This window comes from Dipodomys spectabilis, unplaced genomic scaffold (assembly GCF_019054845.1).
Source record: "Dipodomys spectabilis isolate Male_0828 unplaced genomic scaffold, ASM1905484v1 ptg000063l, whole genome shotgun sequence".
In the NCBI taxonomy this organism is placed as follows: domain Eukaryota; kingdom Metazoa; phylum Chordata; class Mammalia; order Rodentia; family Heteromyidae; genus Dipodomys; species Dipodomys spectabilis.
In genome coordinates this window covers 5,495,812-5,515,633 of record NW_024870740.1, presented here as the reverse complement: position 1 = coordinate 5,515,633, position 19,822 = coordinate 5,495,812, and the positions used below count along the sequence as shown (strand labels likewise).

The following is a 19,822-nucleotide window of genomic DNA, read 5'->3' as shown; positions in this document are numbered from 1 at the left end:
ACATGCTACCACACTCAGTTTCTTTCAGTTGAGAAAGGAGTCCCATGGATTATTCTTCCAAAGCTGACCTGGAACCAGGATCTTCTCAGTCTCAGCTTCCCAAGTAGCTAGGTATACAAGCAGGAACCACTGGTGGTCAGGATGAAATTATTCCTGCTCTTCTCAGCATATCCTTGTCAATATCCTTACATTGTCTTTTTCCAGCTGTGAACACTTTGAAGTCTAAGTGCTATCTGCACCTGTTTACCACCACTTGGAAGTTACTGAGAATTTCTGTTGCTACATGGCTTTAGAGGGAACATTCCATATCTAAAATGTGTGACTTGTAATCCTGGCTATTAAGGAGGCTGAGATCTGAGAATCACAGTTCAAAACCAGCCTGGGCAGGAAAGACCATGAGACTCTTCCTTCAATTAATCACTAAAGATCTGGATCAGAACTATAGAACAAGTGGTAGAACACTAGCCTGGAGCACAAATGCTCAGCCCCAGGACTGACAGGAAAATTAAAATAAAATGTGTGATTTAAAACTGAAGTTTCAGATTACTTTTCCTAGAAGAGAACAATGTTATGAGAGCAATGTAAAATCATCATCAGTGCCTTTTTTATTTCTTTTGGAATTATACTACCTCTCTCCCCTGTCTCATGCAAAATGTCTTACACCACCTCCCTTTAAAAAAAAAAAAAAGACATCTTTATTCAGAAAGAAAGAAATTCAGGGTTACCGGGAGTGATTTCTTATAACAGTTGTGATTTCAGTCACAGTTGTGTTACATGCAGCCTTCTGGCATGAGCCATGTGGTTTCATGCTAATGTAGACCCGCCTCTATCTAGCTGTCATCTCATCTTCAGAAGTTGACAAGTGTCATTTAAAATCTGCCATGGCTTTCCATCCTAAAAATCTGTCAAGAGAAGAATTCCAGACTCTCTAACCCCAAGTAGCCCCTAATTTCTGCCTAGCATGTAGCCAGGCTTCCATGGCTGGGCAAGTCCAGTGGCCATGAGAAGGAAACAGGTCAGTACTGGGCTGGCCCACCTTGCTGCCATTACTTATAGTCCCACTAGGTGTCACTGTTGTCTCATCCACAGGTAGAATATATTGGTCTACACCCAAAGGCCTTGTGGATTGTCCTGACTAAAAACACTTTCTATTTTTACTTGACTTTTCCATAAACTAGAAGTATATCTGACTCATCCTAAGAGCATGTACTCTTTCTGATGTGCCAAAATTTATATTTTTCTTTGTTCCATTACAGTGTGTGACTTCTAAGTGAGGAGATGAAATAATTGTTTGGATTTCCCCAAAAAACGATAGAAGTCTTTCTAGAATTCTAGGTATAAACAGCTTCTACTCAAGACCCAGCCTTGGTCCTCTCATGTTCACCCCTTGGAGAAGGGTGCTCACCAACAGGGAACAGCCCTTTGTCAGATTTAACTTCTTCAGACCCTAGACACCTAAGATCTACTGACTGTCCAGTCTTTTCTCTTATGTTTCTTAAAACAACAGAGATCTAAAGTTTAGCAAGAGTTAGGATAGGATAGTGTGGGTTTGATTCTAAAGGACACAGTTGACATTTAAATCAATCTCTTATTTTCCATTTCAGAGAAAAGAAGCCAAGGATTCATAGTGGAGACGATGAGAATCTGATGAATGTGGTAAGCCTGTGTCGGCCTGTCTGTCTGTCTGTCTAACCTCTGTCTGTATGCTTTAAAAGCCACCCATCCAGACAAGTCACCATTAATGATCTGACTGGAACGGGAAGAAGAGAATGTGACCTTCTGTCCATCAGTGTCACCCTGGCTTGCAGACTATGGAGTTGGCCAGGTCAGCTGAGGTCTTCTGAAATGGGGGTGCTTGTGCTACTGGCCCCCACCCACCACAGAGATGCTTCTATTTTGCCTGCCCTATGTGAATCTGAGAGGACAAACAGGCAGATTCAATAGCAGTTGTACTCTCTCAGTTCTGGAGGGCAGAAACCTAAAAATCAAGGTATTGGTTCTCTCTGAGGCTGAACTGGCTCCAGGTCTTCCTACATTCGGATGGTTTGCTAATGTCCTTTGACCTTCTTTCTCTATGGATGCGTTAGCCCAGTCTCTGCCTCTGCCCTTCCATGCCTCTCTTCCTTTCAGAGTCTAACTTTCCCCTTTGTAAACAAACTATCCCCTTTGTTTATAAAGATACCAAACATACTGGACTGCCCCATCCTAGTGTGACCTCATCTTCACTAGTGTCATTTAGAGTGATCCTGTTTTCAAGGAAGGTGACACTCTGAGGTTCTAGGAGTCAGGACTTGGGCATGAACAAGAGATGACACACTTCTACCAGACCCAGGACCCTTAATGCCTTAGGTATTAATGCATTTCCTCAGCCTTAACATCATTCAGGGTCCTTATGGGCCCAGGAGCCTAAGGAATCCCTGGTAAGGAGCAGCTGCCGACTCCGGGTCCTGCCTTGTCCTTTGACTCAGTGTCATACCCTTAAATGGCCAAGCACGCCCAGCAGCTGGAACAAGGCTCTGTGCTCAGACTCCTGCCTAAGCTCCAGGACAGTGTGAAAACTAAAGATATTTCCTAGGTAGAACATCATTTCTCAAGGTCAAGCATAGCCTGGTTAAGACACTAGGGTAAATGAATCCAACTGTGTTACAAGAGATCCAGCTAGCCGACGTGTTCAGAGTTCACACACAAGCTAGCTCCAGAATTTTTAAGAGTCTTGATAAAGATTAAGGGGGAAAAAACATATACTCATTCGATTGGCTGCAATCTTGGGTCCATTAGGCATTTAAAGAACTGCATTGAGAACAGTACAGTTCTACCTATATCCGTAGTGATAACTTCACTTGGCACATTGTTCCAGGCAGTGTCTACCCCTTGTAGCCCTTCAGGAAACAAACTGGCAATGCCACCCTTCCCTCTTAGTGTCCTGTGAGTGTTTGGGAGTCTAGGAAAAGTTTGCAATCTATTTTATTTTATCATTTTTTTCATGAACCCTGGTGGCTTGGTGATTCTGAAAGAGTCTCAGACATCAATGGCATGATCTGATCTTTACCGGTTTTGAGTCTGTTCCCTTCAAATGGCAGTGAGTGACACTTGGCCACATTTGTCACACCTATTATTCAATTTTGACTTGTACTGGAACTTCTGGTCCTCTCCCTGGCTTGAGCAGGAATTGGTGGGTTCTTATTTGTTGATGACCAGGTGGGGTGTTGGCTCGTTTCTCTGAGGTTTTAGGGGTTCACTGTCCGATTGGGAAGGGTTGTGTGAGCCCTTAAGTATAGTTACTATTCTTTACTGTACTTCTTATCTTCTTAGAACTGTGGATTGTTTGTTTTTTTGCAGCCATCAGACAAGGAGATGTTCAGCCGTTCGGCAACCAGCCTGGTAACAGACCCCCTTGCAAGCAGTGAACAGAATGGAGTGCTCACCAATGGTGACAGTAAGTTCTGCAAAAATACTGCTTCCCACCTGACCTCGTCACGTACGAAAGTACTCTTTTTAAAAATGTAGTTCAGAAATTGGAAAGTGTGTCCTTGCCCCCTCTTTTGAATGTCCAGTTTTAGCTGATAATCTCATGTACATACGTATCTAGTAATTGGCTCCTGCATTCCAGTCATTGCTTTAAGATGTATATGTGTGTTAAGTCACTCACCCTAACCCTGAAAGATTAGCATTACCCATGGTTATATCTTTACCACCCACCTCTTCATCCATCTTCACATTTCTCTCTGACTCTCTCACTCCCTCTTTCACTTATAAGAAATTTCCTTCATCCTATCTGGAAGATCCAGCATTCTCTTTCCTCACAGTCAGCTGATCCTTGATCTACCTGTAACCTCCCCTTTTCTTGTAGTGTAAGGATGAGCACAGCCTCTGGTGGCAGCAATGGGTGGGGTTAACCTCTCTGCCAGTCACAGAGAGGGGAATAATTTCACCAAGAATTTGCAGTCATTGAGCTCCAGGATCTGGAAGTTAGGTTTAGAGAGGATTTTTTTGTTTGCTTGCTTTTTTTGTTTTGCTGGGCCTGGGACTTAAATTCAAGGCCTAGGTGCTGTCCCTGAGCTTTTGTACTCAAGACTAGTACTCTATCACTTCAGCCACACCTTCACTTCCTTTACTTCCTCTTTTGGTAGTTTTTATTGGAAATAAGAGTCTCATGGACTTTCCTGCCCAGGCTGGCTTCAGACCACAGTGCTCAGATCTCAGCCTCCTGAGTAGCTAAGAATTAGCATGAGCCACTAGCTTCCCACTCAGGATCTAGAATTTGAACTAGGCAGTCAGTGTCTTGGGCACGTGCTCAGAGCATTCTACGTTACAGCCTCTTCACACACACTTTGCTTTCGCTCACAGGAGCGGCAATTACATTTGCTGCATGGTTTACAGCTTATGATACACTTTCACCTGAGTGAAAACAGAGTGTGTGGACAGGAAGGAATCACTTAGCAATGAAAGTGGAAGCACCCTTTGCTCTCTGCCTGGTGTCCCTCCCTCCCCCATACATGCACAGTCACTTGGCAATGAGCTGTAGACAAACCCCAGTGCCTAGAAGGGTGGAAAGGTTTGGGACTCCCCACAGCATCCTCCATTGTCTCCTCAGCCCTCCATCCTCTCCTCCTGTGCTCAGGAAAGCAATCATTTATGGTTTCCTTAGCTGGGCCTTCTAGGCTCTGCCTCGTTTACCCTCTGGGAGTTCCTTTTCTTCCCTCCCCCACCCCCAGTGTTTCCCCCTTTACTGGTAAGAAAACTGAAGTGGTCAGAACTCATTCCTAAGTCCTCTAACACCAGCCCTGATTTTCTGATCCCTGTGACACAATCAGAACCCCAGGGCAGAAGGCCTTCTCCAGGATGAGGAATGTTAACTGATTCAGAGAGTTGACGTACCTGATATCATTTTCCCATGTGCCCTACTATTTCCAGCCCTCACCCCAAATATGAGGAACAGTAATGTAAAAACATGATCACCTCTTTACATACCATAATGGCAGGTTTCTGTTCCAATTGCTGAGGCTTCTCCACCAGCCTCAGGCCATTCTTGACACACAGTAGTCACTCTTTGACAACCATTGACAAGAGGACACTGCTGGCTTCACTTGGCATTATTTCTGTGGTGGTCTGAGAGTTTAACATTTGTCTTTATTTGTTTATATTTGGTAGTTCTGCAGATTGAACTCAAGGCCTTAATCTTAGTAGGCAAGCATTCTGCTACTTGGGCCACACATCCCCATCCTTTTGCTTTTGTTTGGTTTTTCAGATAGAGTCTCATACTTTTGCCCATGCCTCAAATTATGACCCTCCTAATCTCTGCCTCCTGAATAGCTGGAATTTCAAATCTGTTTTCCTGGCTTATTTTTGTCTTTTTTTGTTGTTGTTGTTGCTTTGATTTGTTTGGCACTGAGACTTGACCTCAGCTCTTTTATTGATGGCTAGTGCACTGCCATTTGAGACACACCTCCGCTTCAGACTTTTTGATGGCTACTTGGAGATAAGAATCTCAGACTTTTCTGCCCAGGCTGGCTTCAAACAGTGATCCTCAGATCTCTGCCTCGTTAGTAGCTAGGACTATAGGTATGTCTTATCAGCACCCAACTCCTGCCTTGGTTTTGCTGGCCTCAAACCATTCTCCAATTCCTGAGTAGAAGAATTTCACATTTGGACATAGTAATTTGAGATAGAAATGTAGAAGGCAGGGATGGAATGGAAGAAAAAACAATTTTTAAGCATAGATTTGTGATACTTGCATTTTTACCTTGTTGCTTCCTTATGTCTACCAAACAAAGTAAACTGAGGACAGATGGCTGCCAGCTATTCCTTCCCAGTAGGCCATCACAAACACACATCCTTTTTTGATGTCCAGCCTCCTACAATTTGGCCCCATCAGTCATCACCTGCACCCTCTCTCACAAGACATGGCTTACCTCAGGCTTACTAAGAGTAATGAAAAGAAATGGCAAGCCAAATTATAGCCAGATCATTTATTACATTTTGTACTGAGAGAGATGCGAAAGGCAGTTTTTATTTAAGTACTGATCAAGGCCTGGCACCAATGGCTCAGATCTGAAATCCTGGTTGTTCAGGAGACGACATCTGAAAGATCATGGTTTGAAGCCAGCCTGAAGAAGAAAAGCCCAAAAGATTCCATCTCAAAAGTAGCAAAAAGCTGAGCTAAAGATGTGGTTCAAGTGGTAGAGCACCGACCAATCAAGAAAGCCCTGAGTCTAACCCCAGAACCAGAAATAAATAACATAAAAATAAAATATGATAAAAATGAGAATACCAAATGACTTCAAAATGTGTACCATCTGTAGCCAAATGTCATCTTTTCAAAAGCAAGCATCTGGGTGATGTAACCTAATGTTACGTTATCTGATTGGCTGTGTTCCTTGTTGAAGGAATCATCTTCTACTCTTTCAGTTCTTTCAGAGGACAGCACCCTGACCTGCATGCAGCATTACGAGGAAGTCCAGACCTCAGCTTCCGATCTGCTGGACTCACAGGACAGCACGGGGAAGCCAAAATGTCATCAGAGCCGGGAGCTGCCCAGCCTCCCCCCAGAGAGCACAGTGGACACCATGCTCACCACGAGGAACATGGACGGGGAGCAGGGCCCGGGTGTGGAAGGGCCTTATGAGGTACTCAAGGACAGTTCATCTCAGGAAAACATAGTGGAAGACTGCTTGTATGAGACTGTGAAGGAGATTAAAGAGGTGACTGCTGCTGCGCACCTGGACAAAGGCCACAGCAAGTCCAAGTCTATTTCTGCCTTGAAAGATCTTCCAGGACCTCCAACTGAAGGCAAAGCAGAGTTTGCAGAGTATGCCTCAGTAGACAGGAACAAGAAGTGTCGCCAGAGTGCCAATGCTGAGAGCATCCTTGGAACTTCCTGTGACCCTGAGGAGGAGGCCCCACCCCCTGTTCCCGTGAAACTCTTGGATGAGAATGAAAACCTGCAGGAGAAGGAGGAGGGAGGGGTAGAAGAGCAAGCTGCACAGGGAGCCAGCGAAACCAACAAGGTGGGCTGTGCACTTCCGGTTCCAGAGCTTTTGTCCTGCCAAGGAGTTTGTTGAATGATGAAAGCTGTTTTAGCATAAGCTGTATTTGGCTCTTTCCCTCTCCAAGGAATAGAATACTGAAAACTCGTGTTTATAAAATATTTCTCTCTCTTCACCTTACTTGGATAGTTTCCAGTTCCTACATCATGTCTAATTAGGACCGGCTACTATTTTTACACACTTTGAAGGCTACAAATTATAGAAAGAGACTAGACTCTTGGCCACATACTTTACCTTTTTTACTTATTGCTTTTGCAAGCACTGTTGTGGCTTTGACCCTTCCAGGAGCCCAGAAATCAAATCATAGTGATGTGTACAGAGACAGCCAACACTCATCTGCCTCTGATATTACAGCCAATTGTGTATGTTTTCATATAAACCAATGAAGAGCTTTGTATTCTAAACAATAACATACAACTCTTAAAATGTAAACATTCAGCAAAGCTCTAAAATGTAAATACAGTCCAAAGCTTTCTGTGAATGTATGTGTATAACAATATCCCAGCCACAATAAACTTTGCATCTCTAGTTGTAAAAGCTTCCTTGGAATTTAGCTAAGCCAAGTCTGCTACAAGCAACCTGTACCTAGTTTTTGTTCTTCACATACACACATATGCACACTCACACAAAATCCCCCTCGGGTTCAGATTTTGGTAGGAAGAACAGCATTGGTTGGCCAGTTGTAGCCCTACAACAGTTTTGGAATTCAGAGTGAGGACAGCTGTGGTTGTGTTGATTCCACTAAGGAAGTCTGTTCTGTGACTGCATTCAGCTTCTCCTATCACCCAGGTATCAGCTGTTGAGAGAACCAATGGAAGGGCTTATAACCTTAATCATAAAGTGAAAAATGCAATTTGATATTTTTCCCTTCATATATAGAAAGATAATAAAATCTATTTAAGTTTCTGCTGCCTAACCCAGTGAAGGCATTTTTACCAACAGGCAGGGAAGGTAAAAGGGTCACTTGTCTAACCCTTGCCAATAAGGCATTTTTCAGATTTCATCTTGAAAATGGAAAATGTCCATCTAGGAACCAGATGATCTATTTACAGTGTGAGAAGAATGAATAATCCATCATCTTCCATACAAACAACTCTAGTTTTAAGTAACAAGAATTTGAAAAGTTAAACATCCATGTATTCATCAAAAAGATTTTAATGAGTACCTACTATGTGCCCTATAGTCGTCTAGGAACTAAAAATATATGAATAAACAAAATTCTCTGTCTCTGGGGAGCTTACATTTTAGTGGGAAGTCATCTACATAAAGTTTAAACTTCCTAAAGAAAGTTTAAAGAAAAAGGGCTGGGGATGTGGCTCAAATGATAAAGAACCTGCCTTTGTAAGCTCAAAGCCTTGATTTAAATCCTCAGTACTACCCAAAAAAGGAAGAAAAGGAAGGAAGGAAGGAAGGAAGGAAGGAAGGAAGGAAGGAAGGAAGGAAGGAAGGAAGGAAGGAAGGAAAGGAGGGAAGGAAGAAAAAACTGATGGAAAGAAAAAAGGAAGGAAGGCGTTTGTCTAAAAAAACTTAATAAAAATTCAAATTTAAATTAAAGATTAAATTTGAATTAAATTAAATTTGAATTAAATATAATAACTTTAATTAAAGAAAAATTTCCAATTTATTGTTATTTCAGAGGTGATATAAAGCAGGGTTACCTTTACATACATCTGGAAATAAAGAAAATTTTAATTTAAAGAAAAATAGAATAAGTAAGATTGATAAGATGGGAAGAACAATTTTGTTTTTGTTTTGTGTTCTTTGGTGGTACTGGAGACTGAACTCAAGGCCTTGCACTTGTTAAGCAGGCGCTCTACCACTTGAGTTATACTTGCAGCCCTACAATTTTTAGATGGAGAGGGCCATGGGCAGGGCAGATACAGAGAGAATGCTAGGGACTCGGTACTAGAAATGTTCATTTGACCTCCAATGGACACATCACCTGAGAGCTGGGGAGGTGAATGGAGTCAGAGGAAAGGTCAGGGCTGGGTTTGCACATTTAGGTATTATCACAGAAATAAGGTGTGTAAATCTGTGGGATGACATGTATTCACATGATGGATAAGTGTATTCAATAGGAATTAGAAGAGTTCCAAGAACAGCAGTGTGGAAGAGGAGCCAACAAAAGAGATCAAAGCAGGGAAGGAATTCAGTCAAGTGAGGGGTGCTGGCAGCCCAATAGAAAAAATGTCCATGGCTAAAAGAATGACCTTCAGGGAACATAGCAACAGACAGATCAGGAAGAAGTGTCATTGGGGGCATGAACATCACTGAGGACTGTTACAAAAACCATCTCCTCAGAATACTGAGGTAGAAACTTTACTAAAGTACATGGTGGAAGAGAAAAATTATCCAACTGACAATTCTTAAAGAGATTTTGCTATAAATGAGACAAATGATGGAGCTGAGGGTAGGGTTGGTTTGTTTCTTCTTTGTTTTTAAAATGGGATAAATCACAGCCTGTTTGTGTATGTGAAGCAATCATATAGAAAGAGAAAAACTTGCTATGTCAACAGAGAGGCCTTAGGAGTGTGGCAGGTTTATCTGTGATGTGGGGTAGAGGGAAAATAGTGCACAAGCAAGGAGAATAGAAATTCTTCTACCTTCTTCAGTTTTCTGTAGGAATTGGGAAGCGGTCGTACATAGCTCAAAGCAAGGCTGGGTGAGGAGATGTTGGAGAAAAGAAAAGATACAGCATGGACTGCAGGAGATCTAGAACAGTACCATACAGTATAGAGCAGCTCTGAGAGCTCCCCACAGGAGGTCAAGCTTACCAGTGACCATGGGAGGAGCTGAGCATTTAACCATGATCATGGTGATCTATTCTTGCTTGGTGATGGAGAACAGAAAGATACCAAGGAGAACCGGAAAGATAGAAAAGATGGCTGGATGTGTCCAGTGATAAAAGACTATTGGAATTGGGTTATAGAAAGAAAAAGCCTGAATAATGAGTGTTGTTCTGAAAGGATTTACTGGAAGTGAGGTGGTAGAGAGGGCTGTAGATTTGGGATACACAGACAGAGGGCTGTGTACAGGTGGGAGTGAGATTTGTATGCCATGCACCATCTGTGGTGGAAAAGACAAGAGGAACTGAAGGGCAAGGTTTGGAAGAATACACATTTGTTGAAATCACCAAAACTTGAGACAAGATATGTGTTAGACAATTAGGAAGCAGGGAGACAAATTATTGAAAAGCCACACATGACAGTTGATTCTCCATTAGTTTCAAAGAGTTTCCAGATAACTTTAAGAACCTTTCTGATAATACCTGTAGACATACAACGTGCAGGTATTTGATTAAAAAGCCTTTCCCATCATCAGTTCTTCACAAGTAATCAGTTCCTCGGTGACAGAAATTAAAAAAGTAATCTAAATAATGAGTTTTGTTTATCCGTACCTAAATATGTAAATGTTAAATGTGAAGACATTTCTATGTAATATTGCCAACATAGCCAAAAACCTCATACATAGAATGCATATGTTTATTTCTCAGATACCTCACATAATTATTTTGTGTTCCATAAAAATCACTTGAAAGTGTTTTTGCCTCTGTGTGTGTGTGTGTGTGTGCGCGCGCGTGTGTGTGTGTGTGTGTGTGTGTGTGTGTGTTGTGTGTGCCCGTGCATCTATGTGTCTGTGTGTCTGTTTTAGGGCTTGAACTCAGACCCAAGCACTGTCTGTAAACTTTTTTGTGCTCAAGTCTGGTGCTCTACACCTTCAACCACAGGTCCAGTGCCAGATTTCTGGTAGTTAACTGGAGGTAAGAATTCTCTTGGACTTTTCCTGCTTAGTCTATCTTCAAATCATAATCCTCAGTTCTCAACTTCCTAGTTAGGATTACAAATTGAAACCATTTTTATAGACTGATATATAGAGACATGTAAAAGATAGTTTGGATTTTTGGCATCAAATGACTTTACTTTGTATGTTTGATTGATAGAGATATAGCTCCTTGTCATACAAATCCCGGGAAGAAGACCCTACTCTGACCGAAGAAGAGGTAAGTATTGTTGCTTTCTAAATAACTAGAAGCTCATGACATAGAAAGTAGAAAGTCTCCCTTGGAATAAATGCACTGCAATGGTTCCTTTGGTCTAAAAGAGATGCAATGCTCATTTCAGCCCAAGTTTTTGAAGATTTGGAACCTTGGCACTCACTATATATGGAGAGGGTGACTGGCAGACAGTAAGCCAAAGCTGACAGGATGAACTGGTCAGCAAAGTGCAAGACACTGGCTAAGAAGGAAAGATGCAGCATACATAGTAAGGAGAGATAAGGAGGAGATGGGAATTTTCAGTACAGGAATGTTAGAAGTCAACAGTGAGCTGGAAAATTCCAAACACTGAGACAAGTGGGTGTAGGGAAATTGATCCTGCCTGAGAAATGAAGGAAGAAGGTTTTATGGGGACTTTGAGGTGCAGAGAGCAGACATCTTTAGGAGGTATAATTTCAGGCTAGGGCTATGGTCAGACATTATTGCCAACAAAAACAGTTTTGTATTCTCAAGAACCAGAGCTAAAAATTCACTAGACTATTAAGAAAGATTAAAAGTTACACTCGCATACACACAAAACACACACACACACATATATCAACAAGACAAGATGCCTCATATGTGGCACCAGGCATGCATGAAGCCCAGGGTTCCATTCCTCAGCACCACATAAACAGAAAAAGCCACAAGTGGCACTGTGGCTCAAGTGGTAGAATGCTAACCTTGAGCAAAAGAAGCTCAGGGACAGTGCCCAGGCCCTGAGTTCAAGCCCCAGGACTGAAAAAATAGAAAAGAAAAGAAGAAACAAAACAAACAAACAAAAATTTATGGAAGCTTTATGTGGGCTTTATGTTGTGTGAGCTGGGCTCAGACAAACTGAATACCTTAAATGATCTAGAATCATATCACTAGAATATGCTAGCATAGTAAACTCCATACCTGTGTAAGACCAGTGTGCATCTTTAGCTTCATTAGTGAATTGTTAAAATATGAAGATAATCTCTTGCATTGAAATTGAAGGAACATTTTGCTTCTCCTAGGTGACTTGCCTAGCCCCATCCGTGCTGGAAATGGACTTGCCACGAACCCCTCCTTGCTTCACAGTGCTAGAGGCCATTTTTTGTTACTCCTCTCCCTCACTGTCCCAGCTGTTGCCCTTAGCCAAGTCTCTTTAAATGTATCTCTAACTGTGTCACAAACACCTAAATTCGCTGGGCCACACCTCACTGGAGCACACAATCTCCTCCTGGGCCCCTGGGCAGCTCCTTCAAGTCAGCTTTCTACAGCCAGAGGCACTCTGTTTGGGATTTTAACAAAGGGAAGGATATAAAGGAAACCTGGGAAATAATCCTTTAAGTCAATTCTAAGTTCAAGTATATTTGAGTATGACTGAAAATAATGCCCAATGATACTGATTAAAAAAATTGGAGCCGGGGACCTGTAATGCCTGTAATCCTAGCTACTCAGGAGACTGAGATCTTGAGGATCTCAGTTCAAAGCCAGCCCGGGCAAGAAAGTCCGTGAGCCTCTTATCTCCAATAAACCACTCGAAAACCGGAATTGGCACTGTAGCTCAAGCAGTAGAGCGCTCACCTTGAGCTGAAGAGCTGAGGGACAGCGCCCAAGCCCAGAGTTCAAGCCCCACGACCGACCAAAAAAAAAAATTGGAATATAAAATAAAGAACTGTAATTCTCAACCATTCATGTTAGGAAGACTTAGAGAGAAAAAAGAAGTCTAGAAGTCATTTGTTGCTGTATTATTACAGTGTCAGATAGCTCAGACTAAAACAGAGGTCTGTGCTTTAAATATGATTGTTCTGACTTGCAAGAATGATGAAGAAAAGCTTTAAAAGATAAGAAATGGGAACAAAGCAAAGAATAATTTGTGAAAGTATCATAACAATATACAGAATGACTGATAATGTTCAGATGAAAAAAAAATTTAAAAAGGAAAAACAGAAAAGCAGGAGGCTTGAAGAGAAACCTGTCTGCAAACTAGAAACAGTCACAGAAAATATTCTGAAGGGTTATTAGAAGGGTTGAAAAACTTAGTTTAAAAAGAGAGAGAGAGAGGAATGTCCAGTGATGTCCTCTGATGCTGGGTCCATTCCAAGAGTCAATTTTGTATTGCTAATTAATGCAAATTAAATTGGAAATAAATTTCCAAGTCTGAAATTGTAAGCAGTGGGAACTTTAAAGATTAACAATCTATGAAAAACAGAGCATTTTCTTTTATTCTTTCTAAATTCATAAAATGATCATTCTTAGGTTGAGAGCAAATCTTCCATTGGGACCTGTAAGGTGAGAATGTAAACTTATTTATTATTCGTTACAACAGTCAGAACCACATGGTAAAAGTTTTCTAAAGACTCCTTCTCTGACACAGCCTAGCAAAACTAAGGCACCAGTTGGGAGTGAAAACTTCTCATGCAAATGACCAGTTAACACACAGCAGGCCACCCATCTTTGGAAACTTCTAGGCCAGCTGGAAACCTCATCCACAGTATGTGAGATACGAGAAAGCAGGAAAATGTCCCTCCACACTTGGGAAGCCAGGCATCTGTCAGGAAACATGTTTATTTATTTCCTGGGTTTTAGAATGAATTAATCGCTCTGGTTTTAAAAAAAATACAAGGAAAATAGAGGATATATTTTGTTTGCCATCAGGGTTTCTAACAATAAAATAAAACCCTCCAACTATCTCTTAGTTGGTACATTTAATCTATCATTACCTAAGAGTTAAATCCTGCTTGATGTTAGAGATTGTATGTGATACGTTAGCAAAGCTGTGAAGGTCTTCTCAGAAAAGACCCAGCTCTTCTCCTGGGAAGAAACAACCATCAGTGGACTCCAAATTTCATTTCTGAGTTGACCAGTTGCACATAAAAATAATTGCTTTTCTTGAGCCAGTCATGATGGTACATACCTGTAAGCCCAGCATTTTTAAAGATGGTAGTAGAAAGATCCCCAGTTCAAGGCCAATATAGGCTATATAATGGATTCAGAATTAGCCTAGGCAACATAGTGAGATCCTTTCTCAAAAACAAAAAAAAATGGTGCAGAGCAGTGGTCCACACTTGTAATCCTAGCTGCTCAGGAAGCTGAGATCTGAGGATCTGCTTTTGAAGCCAGAAATGTCATTCCAACATAAAACTCAAATGACACAGGTGCTGCGCTTCCTGAGCTCCACTCCTCCTGCTGTCCTGGGGCCTCCTACAAGTCCCACAGAACTTGCTTCATAAGGAATTAAGTGAATAGATTGATCTGCATACAAAGTAAAAAACAATGTCTGCAGTATTCTCTAGTAATATAGTCCATCATGAGTTCAGATAATAAAGGCAAATCTTCAAGGGACATACACACACACAGATGCCCATAAGTGCTAGGTAAGTAGCTTGTGACCAAAACAGAGACAAGGTGGATTTCTCAGTTTCTCCCTTTGTTTCCTAGATCTCAGCCATGTACTCCTCAGTAAATAAACCGGGACAGTCGGTGCATAAAGCAGGGCAGTCGCTTAAAGCACCCGAGTGCTCCTACAACTCCATTAATGGATCCCCTCAGCGGTCGCCCTCCTCCTGTAATGACCTGTACGCTACGGTTAAAGACTTTGAGAAAACCCCGAACAGCGTCAGCACACTTCCACCAGCAAGGCGACCCAGTGAGGAGCCGGAGCCAGACTATGAAGCAATCCACACTCTAAACAGAGAGGAAGAAAGAGCTCCCCTAGAGACCAATGGTCCCCATGGCCTCGTCCCCAAGGAGAACGACTATGAGAGCATTGGGGACCTGCAGCAATGCAGAGACGTCACCAGGCTCTAGCAACCCAGAGCACGGCTCCAGCTCCACTTCTGTAGAAGACAGGACGTGACACCAGCCTCTCCTTCATATGCTGCTGTAGTGAACTGAAGGCGACTGTGGATGCCACCACTGTTCTCCCAGTTTCTGAGATAATGAGATACAGATCCGACTGCTCCCTGAGGGTGCAACCACTTGCCCCCAGGGACCAGCACCCCCCAGCACACCTCAAAACTTTCCCCAGTCACTTTTGCCCGCCGCAGAAGATTCCATCTATCAGGTTTTATCCCACCAGTGTAAAACACTGATCTGTGAGGAAGCCTGTATATCCAGGACTGCAGTTCCTCCACCGGCCTGAAATACTGCCACTCAAGCCAGGTTCTTCCACTCTTCCATCTTCCCTGCTCCTGATTTAAAATATATGGCATTTTCCACCTTTCACACTTCCAGTGTTTATGGTTCATTCCAAGGAAATTCTTCCACAGGGCTTGGCACTGGCCTTCAACATAGGTGTGTTAGGATGGTGAGAAACTATGCTTACTGGTTTCCACCCAGTTTGCTCATCGTGTTTGTTGTTGTTGTTTGTTTTTCCAGAGCCACCATGTTGGCCCCTGAGAATCCCCAGATTGCACAGGAACAAGGTTGTGGAGAGGAGGGTAGGATGTTCCTGGAGTCTCTTAAGTCTCTGCACCTCCTTATTTTGGCACTGTGCATCAACATCCTTTCCCCAAAGTATTTGAAGTTAGTTTTAAATACTCTGTTTCCTTTTTCTAGTTAAACCCTGTCCCTGAGGCCCTCACCCCAATGTTTAGAAACAACTTGCTAGAACGTTTCAGTATTTTCACTGAAGATTGTGGTACTTCTGTACTTGTTTAAGGCCAGAGCTTATTCTTTCAAACTAAAGAGCCTTAATCTTTATGTTGGAACACGGAACACATGTATGTGCACAGCTGTGGGACCCTTCCCAGGAGGGCTGTGGACACCAATTGTATGGACTTCTGCTGCCCTAAGGTAACTTACCTAAGATGAAAATGTAAACATTTATTTTCTTATATTTTTATTATAAGATGTCTTATGTTTCGTGCTTAATTTCTAGAAAGTGCCAGGAAAAAATCTGTATCACCTATTTTTATTTTATGTACAATGATTTACACTCTCACTTTGAAAAGATATCATGAAGCACATAAACTAGATAATTAAAAGTAGCTCTTATCCTTTTGTTTTTTAACAAGTTTTAAAACGTTGAAGGTTTTTAAGACTCAACTTTTTCAAATGGTACTTGGAATAACGGGTTCAAAATAACTAGACTACTAGGGGTACAGATTCAGAATGCATAAATAACCATTTTCAGTGGTTGTGGTGGGCAATATTGAAATGTTTGGAATGGTAAAAATAGAATAAAATATGCCTAATGAATAATGTACCTCCTAAGAGCATCATACTTATCATTAAACTTTACTTTTTTTTTTCTTTAAGAAAACAGCAGTGACTTCTGTAGTCCACTGCTTGTCCATGAAAATTGCCTACTGGAAGTTTTCCTTCATTTTATAAAAATCAGTGCTAAAGTACCTCAGCTGAAGAGCTTGGCATGGTATGAACTTAATCATCTTTTTAGAGCTTAGAAGGCCAACATTGGAAACTTGTTCACTTTTCATTTTAAAAAAGAGCCTCATTGATGTGCCACTCTGAAGTATGTGCTATGGAAAGTATTTCCTGTACTGATAAGAAAAACAAAATGAGGTCATTCTCCTCTCCCACTGTGGCATCTGTGACTTTGATGATGAGTAATCTTGCTGTCTCCTCTCCTTACCAACTGGGAGGAGGAAACATCTTGTAAGTGGCAGAGACCAGCTTGCTGGCACATCTTCCCATTCCTGTATGTGCATCAGGTCTGTGTCTGCTCTGCACTGCACTTCTGAAGCTGTAAAGTGAGCGGCTGGTTGTCAGTTTTTTTCAGATTAGTCTCTCTGATGAAGATGCCACGTGCATAGGCACAATCACTGTTGATTAGAAAGTAATGGGAGAATACCTTTGGCTCCTCTGAGAGGAGTTTATCAGGAAAGTGCAGGGTACTTCCTCTCTGAGTCCAGATCTTTCATAAGTACTGCTTTACCTGCTAGTTCTCACTGCTTGGTAGTAACGAATTTGACCCAACAACCTCTTAAGTCACAAGGGTCCCTTACTGTGTGGTGATAATCAGGTCACAGGGTTCACCTAGCAGTGTGCATGGCTGGCACTGTCCTCCATGGGCACCTTACAACCAAACATTTTTTCATTTCATTCAAAACTCTTACTTAATACTAGGGAAGTAGGCATGCTCTCTACAGTATAAAACGTTTTCTTTAGAGAGAAGTTCATTATAAACTGAGCATGTCATCTTAAACTCTCGTCAGAATCTCTGCCAGAAGTTTTCAAATATAGATTATACACTTGAGTTGTAAAATAGGCACTAAACTCTCTCTCCTAGTTTGAGAACCAACAGAATAATTAAGTTGTAATAGAAAATATTGTGTTCTTTAAAAGGAACTATAATGCCCTCCAGCAAAAATTCCAAAGAAGAAATAGTAGTCTTCAAGGAGTGGAGGAGGAAGAGCAGAGTAAACTTTAGGAAGGCAGCTCTGTTCTTTACAGTGTTGGGATTGTTATGGAAGAATTGATATATCATCATTTTGAGTTTAGTATACAGCTTTTCATAACTTTCATCCATTTTGCTTTCTTTAAAATCTGTACACACACACACATACCCTATGTATATATGAGTTGGACAGAATTCTGTAGCTCTTCTTTAAAAGTTTAATTTTGTTCTGATTGTCAAATATGTGAAAGGCATTTATCGAAAAAAGAATTTACTGTATGCTTTAAATTTACTATTGGAATCATAGTATGCATTCACTAATAATAACCTACATTGTGTGAAGTTATATTAAAAGATAAAAGAAAATCTTGGGAATTTTTAACTTTTTTCTTTTCTTTTTTTTTTTTACAATTTTCCGTTATTTTCTTGTAAAAGGATCTGCCATGTAAGGAAATTTCCATTCTATAAATTGGAACTTCACATCTATCTCAGTCAGAAGTAGCTTTGTGTTCAGATATTTTGAAAGTGTTTCTCAGGTTTCTTTTAGTATTTTCAAAATAGTGTTATCAGAAAAGTACAACCTGTTATATGTGAAATAAAGACAGATATGAAAAAAATCTACACAAATGTAACCCTCACATATATTGGCTACATGTATTTTTCTAATGTCCTGATCTAAACTATATCAGTAAGTCCATTAAAGCTTTTACGGATACCAATATTGTTTGTGGGGAAAAGGTTAGTCACTGATTTCTGCCCTCAGAATCCCAGAGTCAATTCTAATTAGGTATTAAATTTATACTAGGTAGTCAGAGAACTAAATATGTTGCTATATTTTTCTTATTTGATTTTCATTTTTATAATTAGAGCATTTCCTTAACCTTAACCAGTAATAAATGATATATTCACATGCACGTATACATATGTACATATCTAATGGAAGAATTCTGCCACCTAGTTAAGTAAGCTAAGTTCTAATCCATACTTAGAATATGTATCCTTACTAGAATGATGAACTTTTATGAAAGGCAAAATTAAAAGAAACAGTTCTCCAACAGTTTTCATTTAACAATTAAGGGAAAATCATTTGTCTATCGAATACAGTCAGATTATACATTCAGGCTATAATCATCCTGCTTGAAAACAATAGTAGTTTAAAGTAGTTTTGTTATACATGTGACTTGCTTACATATTCAACCTGAAAGAAGGAAATTAAATAGGTGTACTTCTCATATAAGTGTTGAAGAAGAAATTTGGCCCAAAGCAAACAAGCAAGTAACCCTAGGCCAGGATGCAGAGCTAGCAAGGTGACCCAGAGAGCGCTAGTAGAGCCCAGTTTTCATCATGGCAATCTGCTTTTATTCTCTTTTTAAAAAGTGAGGTTTCATGGCAGAATCAGCAGGTCTATGATTTCCTATGCTGATGCTCTGGCTGCGCTAGAGAGCTCCAGTTCAACGCTGAGCTGGGATTTTTGTAAATGAGTACATGAAATTTTTTCCCAAGATTCCTTGTAATAGTTACTGTGAGTCCGTTGCGTTCTCATGATGCCATTCTTCCAAAAGTATTGATTTCTGGTACCCAGCCAGCCTGGCTGGGGCCTGGGGAAGCACAGTAGGTACTGATGGTTATTTCCTGGAAATCTTGACAGGCGTATTGTACTGTGTAATTGGGAAAAGTTAAAGTGTAATGTTTGCTATTAGTAAGTGACTGGTGTGAAAATAGAAGCGTATCTACAATATCAAATGTGGCTTTATTTGCATCGAAATAGAAATTCTTTATCTTGTGGTATTTTCTTGCTTCATATTGTATACATTATTCCTGAGAGTAGCATTTGACAGATTGAAAACACTTAGACATAACCAGATCAGTCCAGACCCCATAGTATGTTAGAATCTTTGTCTGGAAGTATCAAATTAGATTTTAAAACTGTGGTCCAGAAGAGAATGATTTTATTCTACTGATCATTTTAAGTCTGTTTACATCTAGCCTCTAAATATTTGTAATATATTTCCTTGTTTTTCAAGTTCTTCTTTTGAGACATAATAGTTTTAAGACCGCTTGATATCAGATGAAATAAAAAATGCAATTTTGCTATAAAGATTATTATTTTAAAGTATCCAATTTGGTATTCATTTGTCTTTATACAGAAAGATTTTTCTTTGCTTGCCACTTACATACTACAGTATTTTTCAAAACTGCATTGTTACTGATTGTGTCCTAGCTCATGTATAATGACTTGTAAAGGTTGTTGACTGTCATTCTTCACACTGAAAGATGTTAGATAGGAAACAGTGAAATGTTTTTATGATGTGAACTGCTAAATAATTGTGTTGTGTTAACCTGCCTTGTGTTTGCTAGGGGTGTTTGAAATACAGCTGGACAAGCAGAAGCTAGTTATAAAATAGGAACTGG

At 40.7% G+C, this 19,822-nt stretch overlaps 1 protein-coding gene across 1 annotated transcript in view; it reads left to right on the top strand.

Moving 5' to 3' along the window:
- Pag1 (phosphoprotein membrane anchor with glycosphingolipid microdomains 1) overlaps positions 1–19,513 on the top strand; it is a 57,363-nt gene extending 37,850 nt beyond the window's left edge. The window contains exons 3-7 of the mRNA XM_042680699.1: positions 1,605–1,656; positions 3,340–3,436; positions 6,409–7,007; positions 10,987–11,046; positions 14,491–19,513. Of these exons, the coding sequence (XP_042536633.1) occupies positions 1,605–1,656; positions 3,340–3,436; positions 6,409–7,007; positions 10,987–11,046; positions 14,491–14,859 (1,177 nt within the window). The 3' untranslated portion in view covers positions 14,860–19,513. The remainder of the gene's footprint in view (positions 1–1,604; positions 1,657–3,339; positions 3,437–6,408; positions 7,008–10,986; positions 11,047–14,490) is intronic.
- Positions 19,514–19,822: the final 309 nt, after the last annotated feature.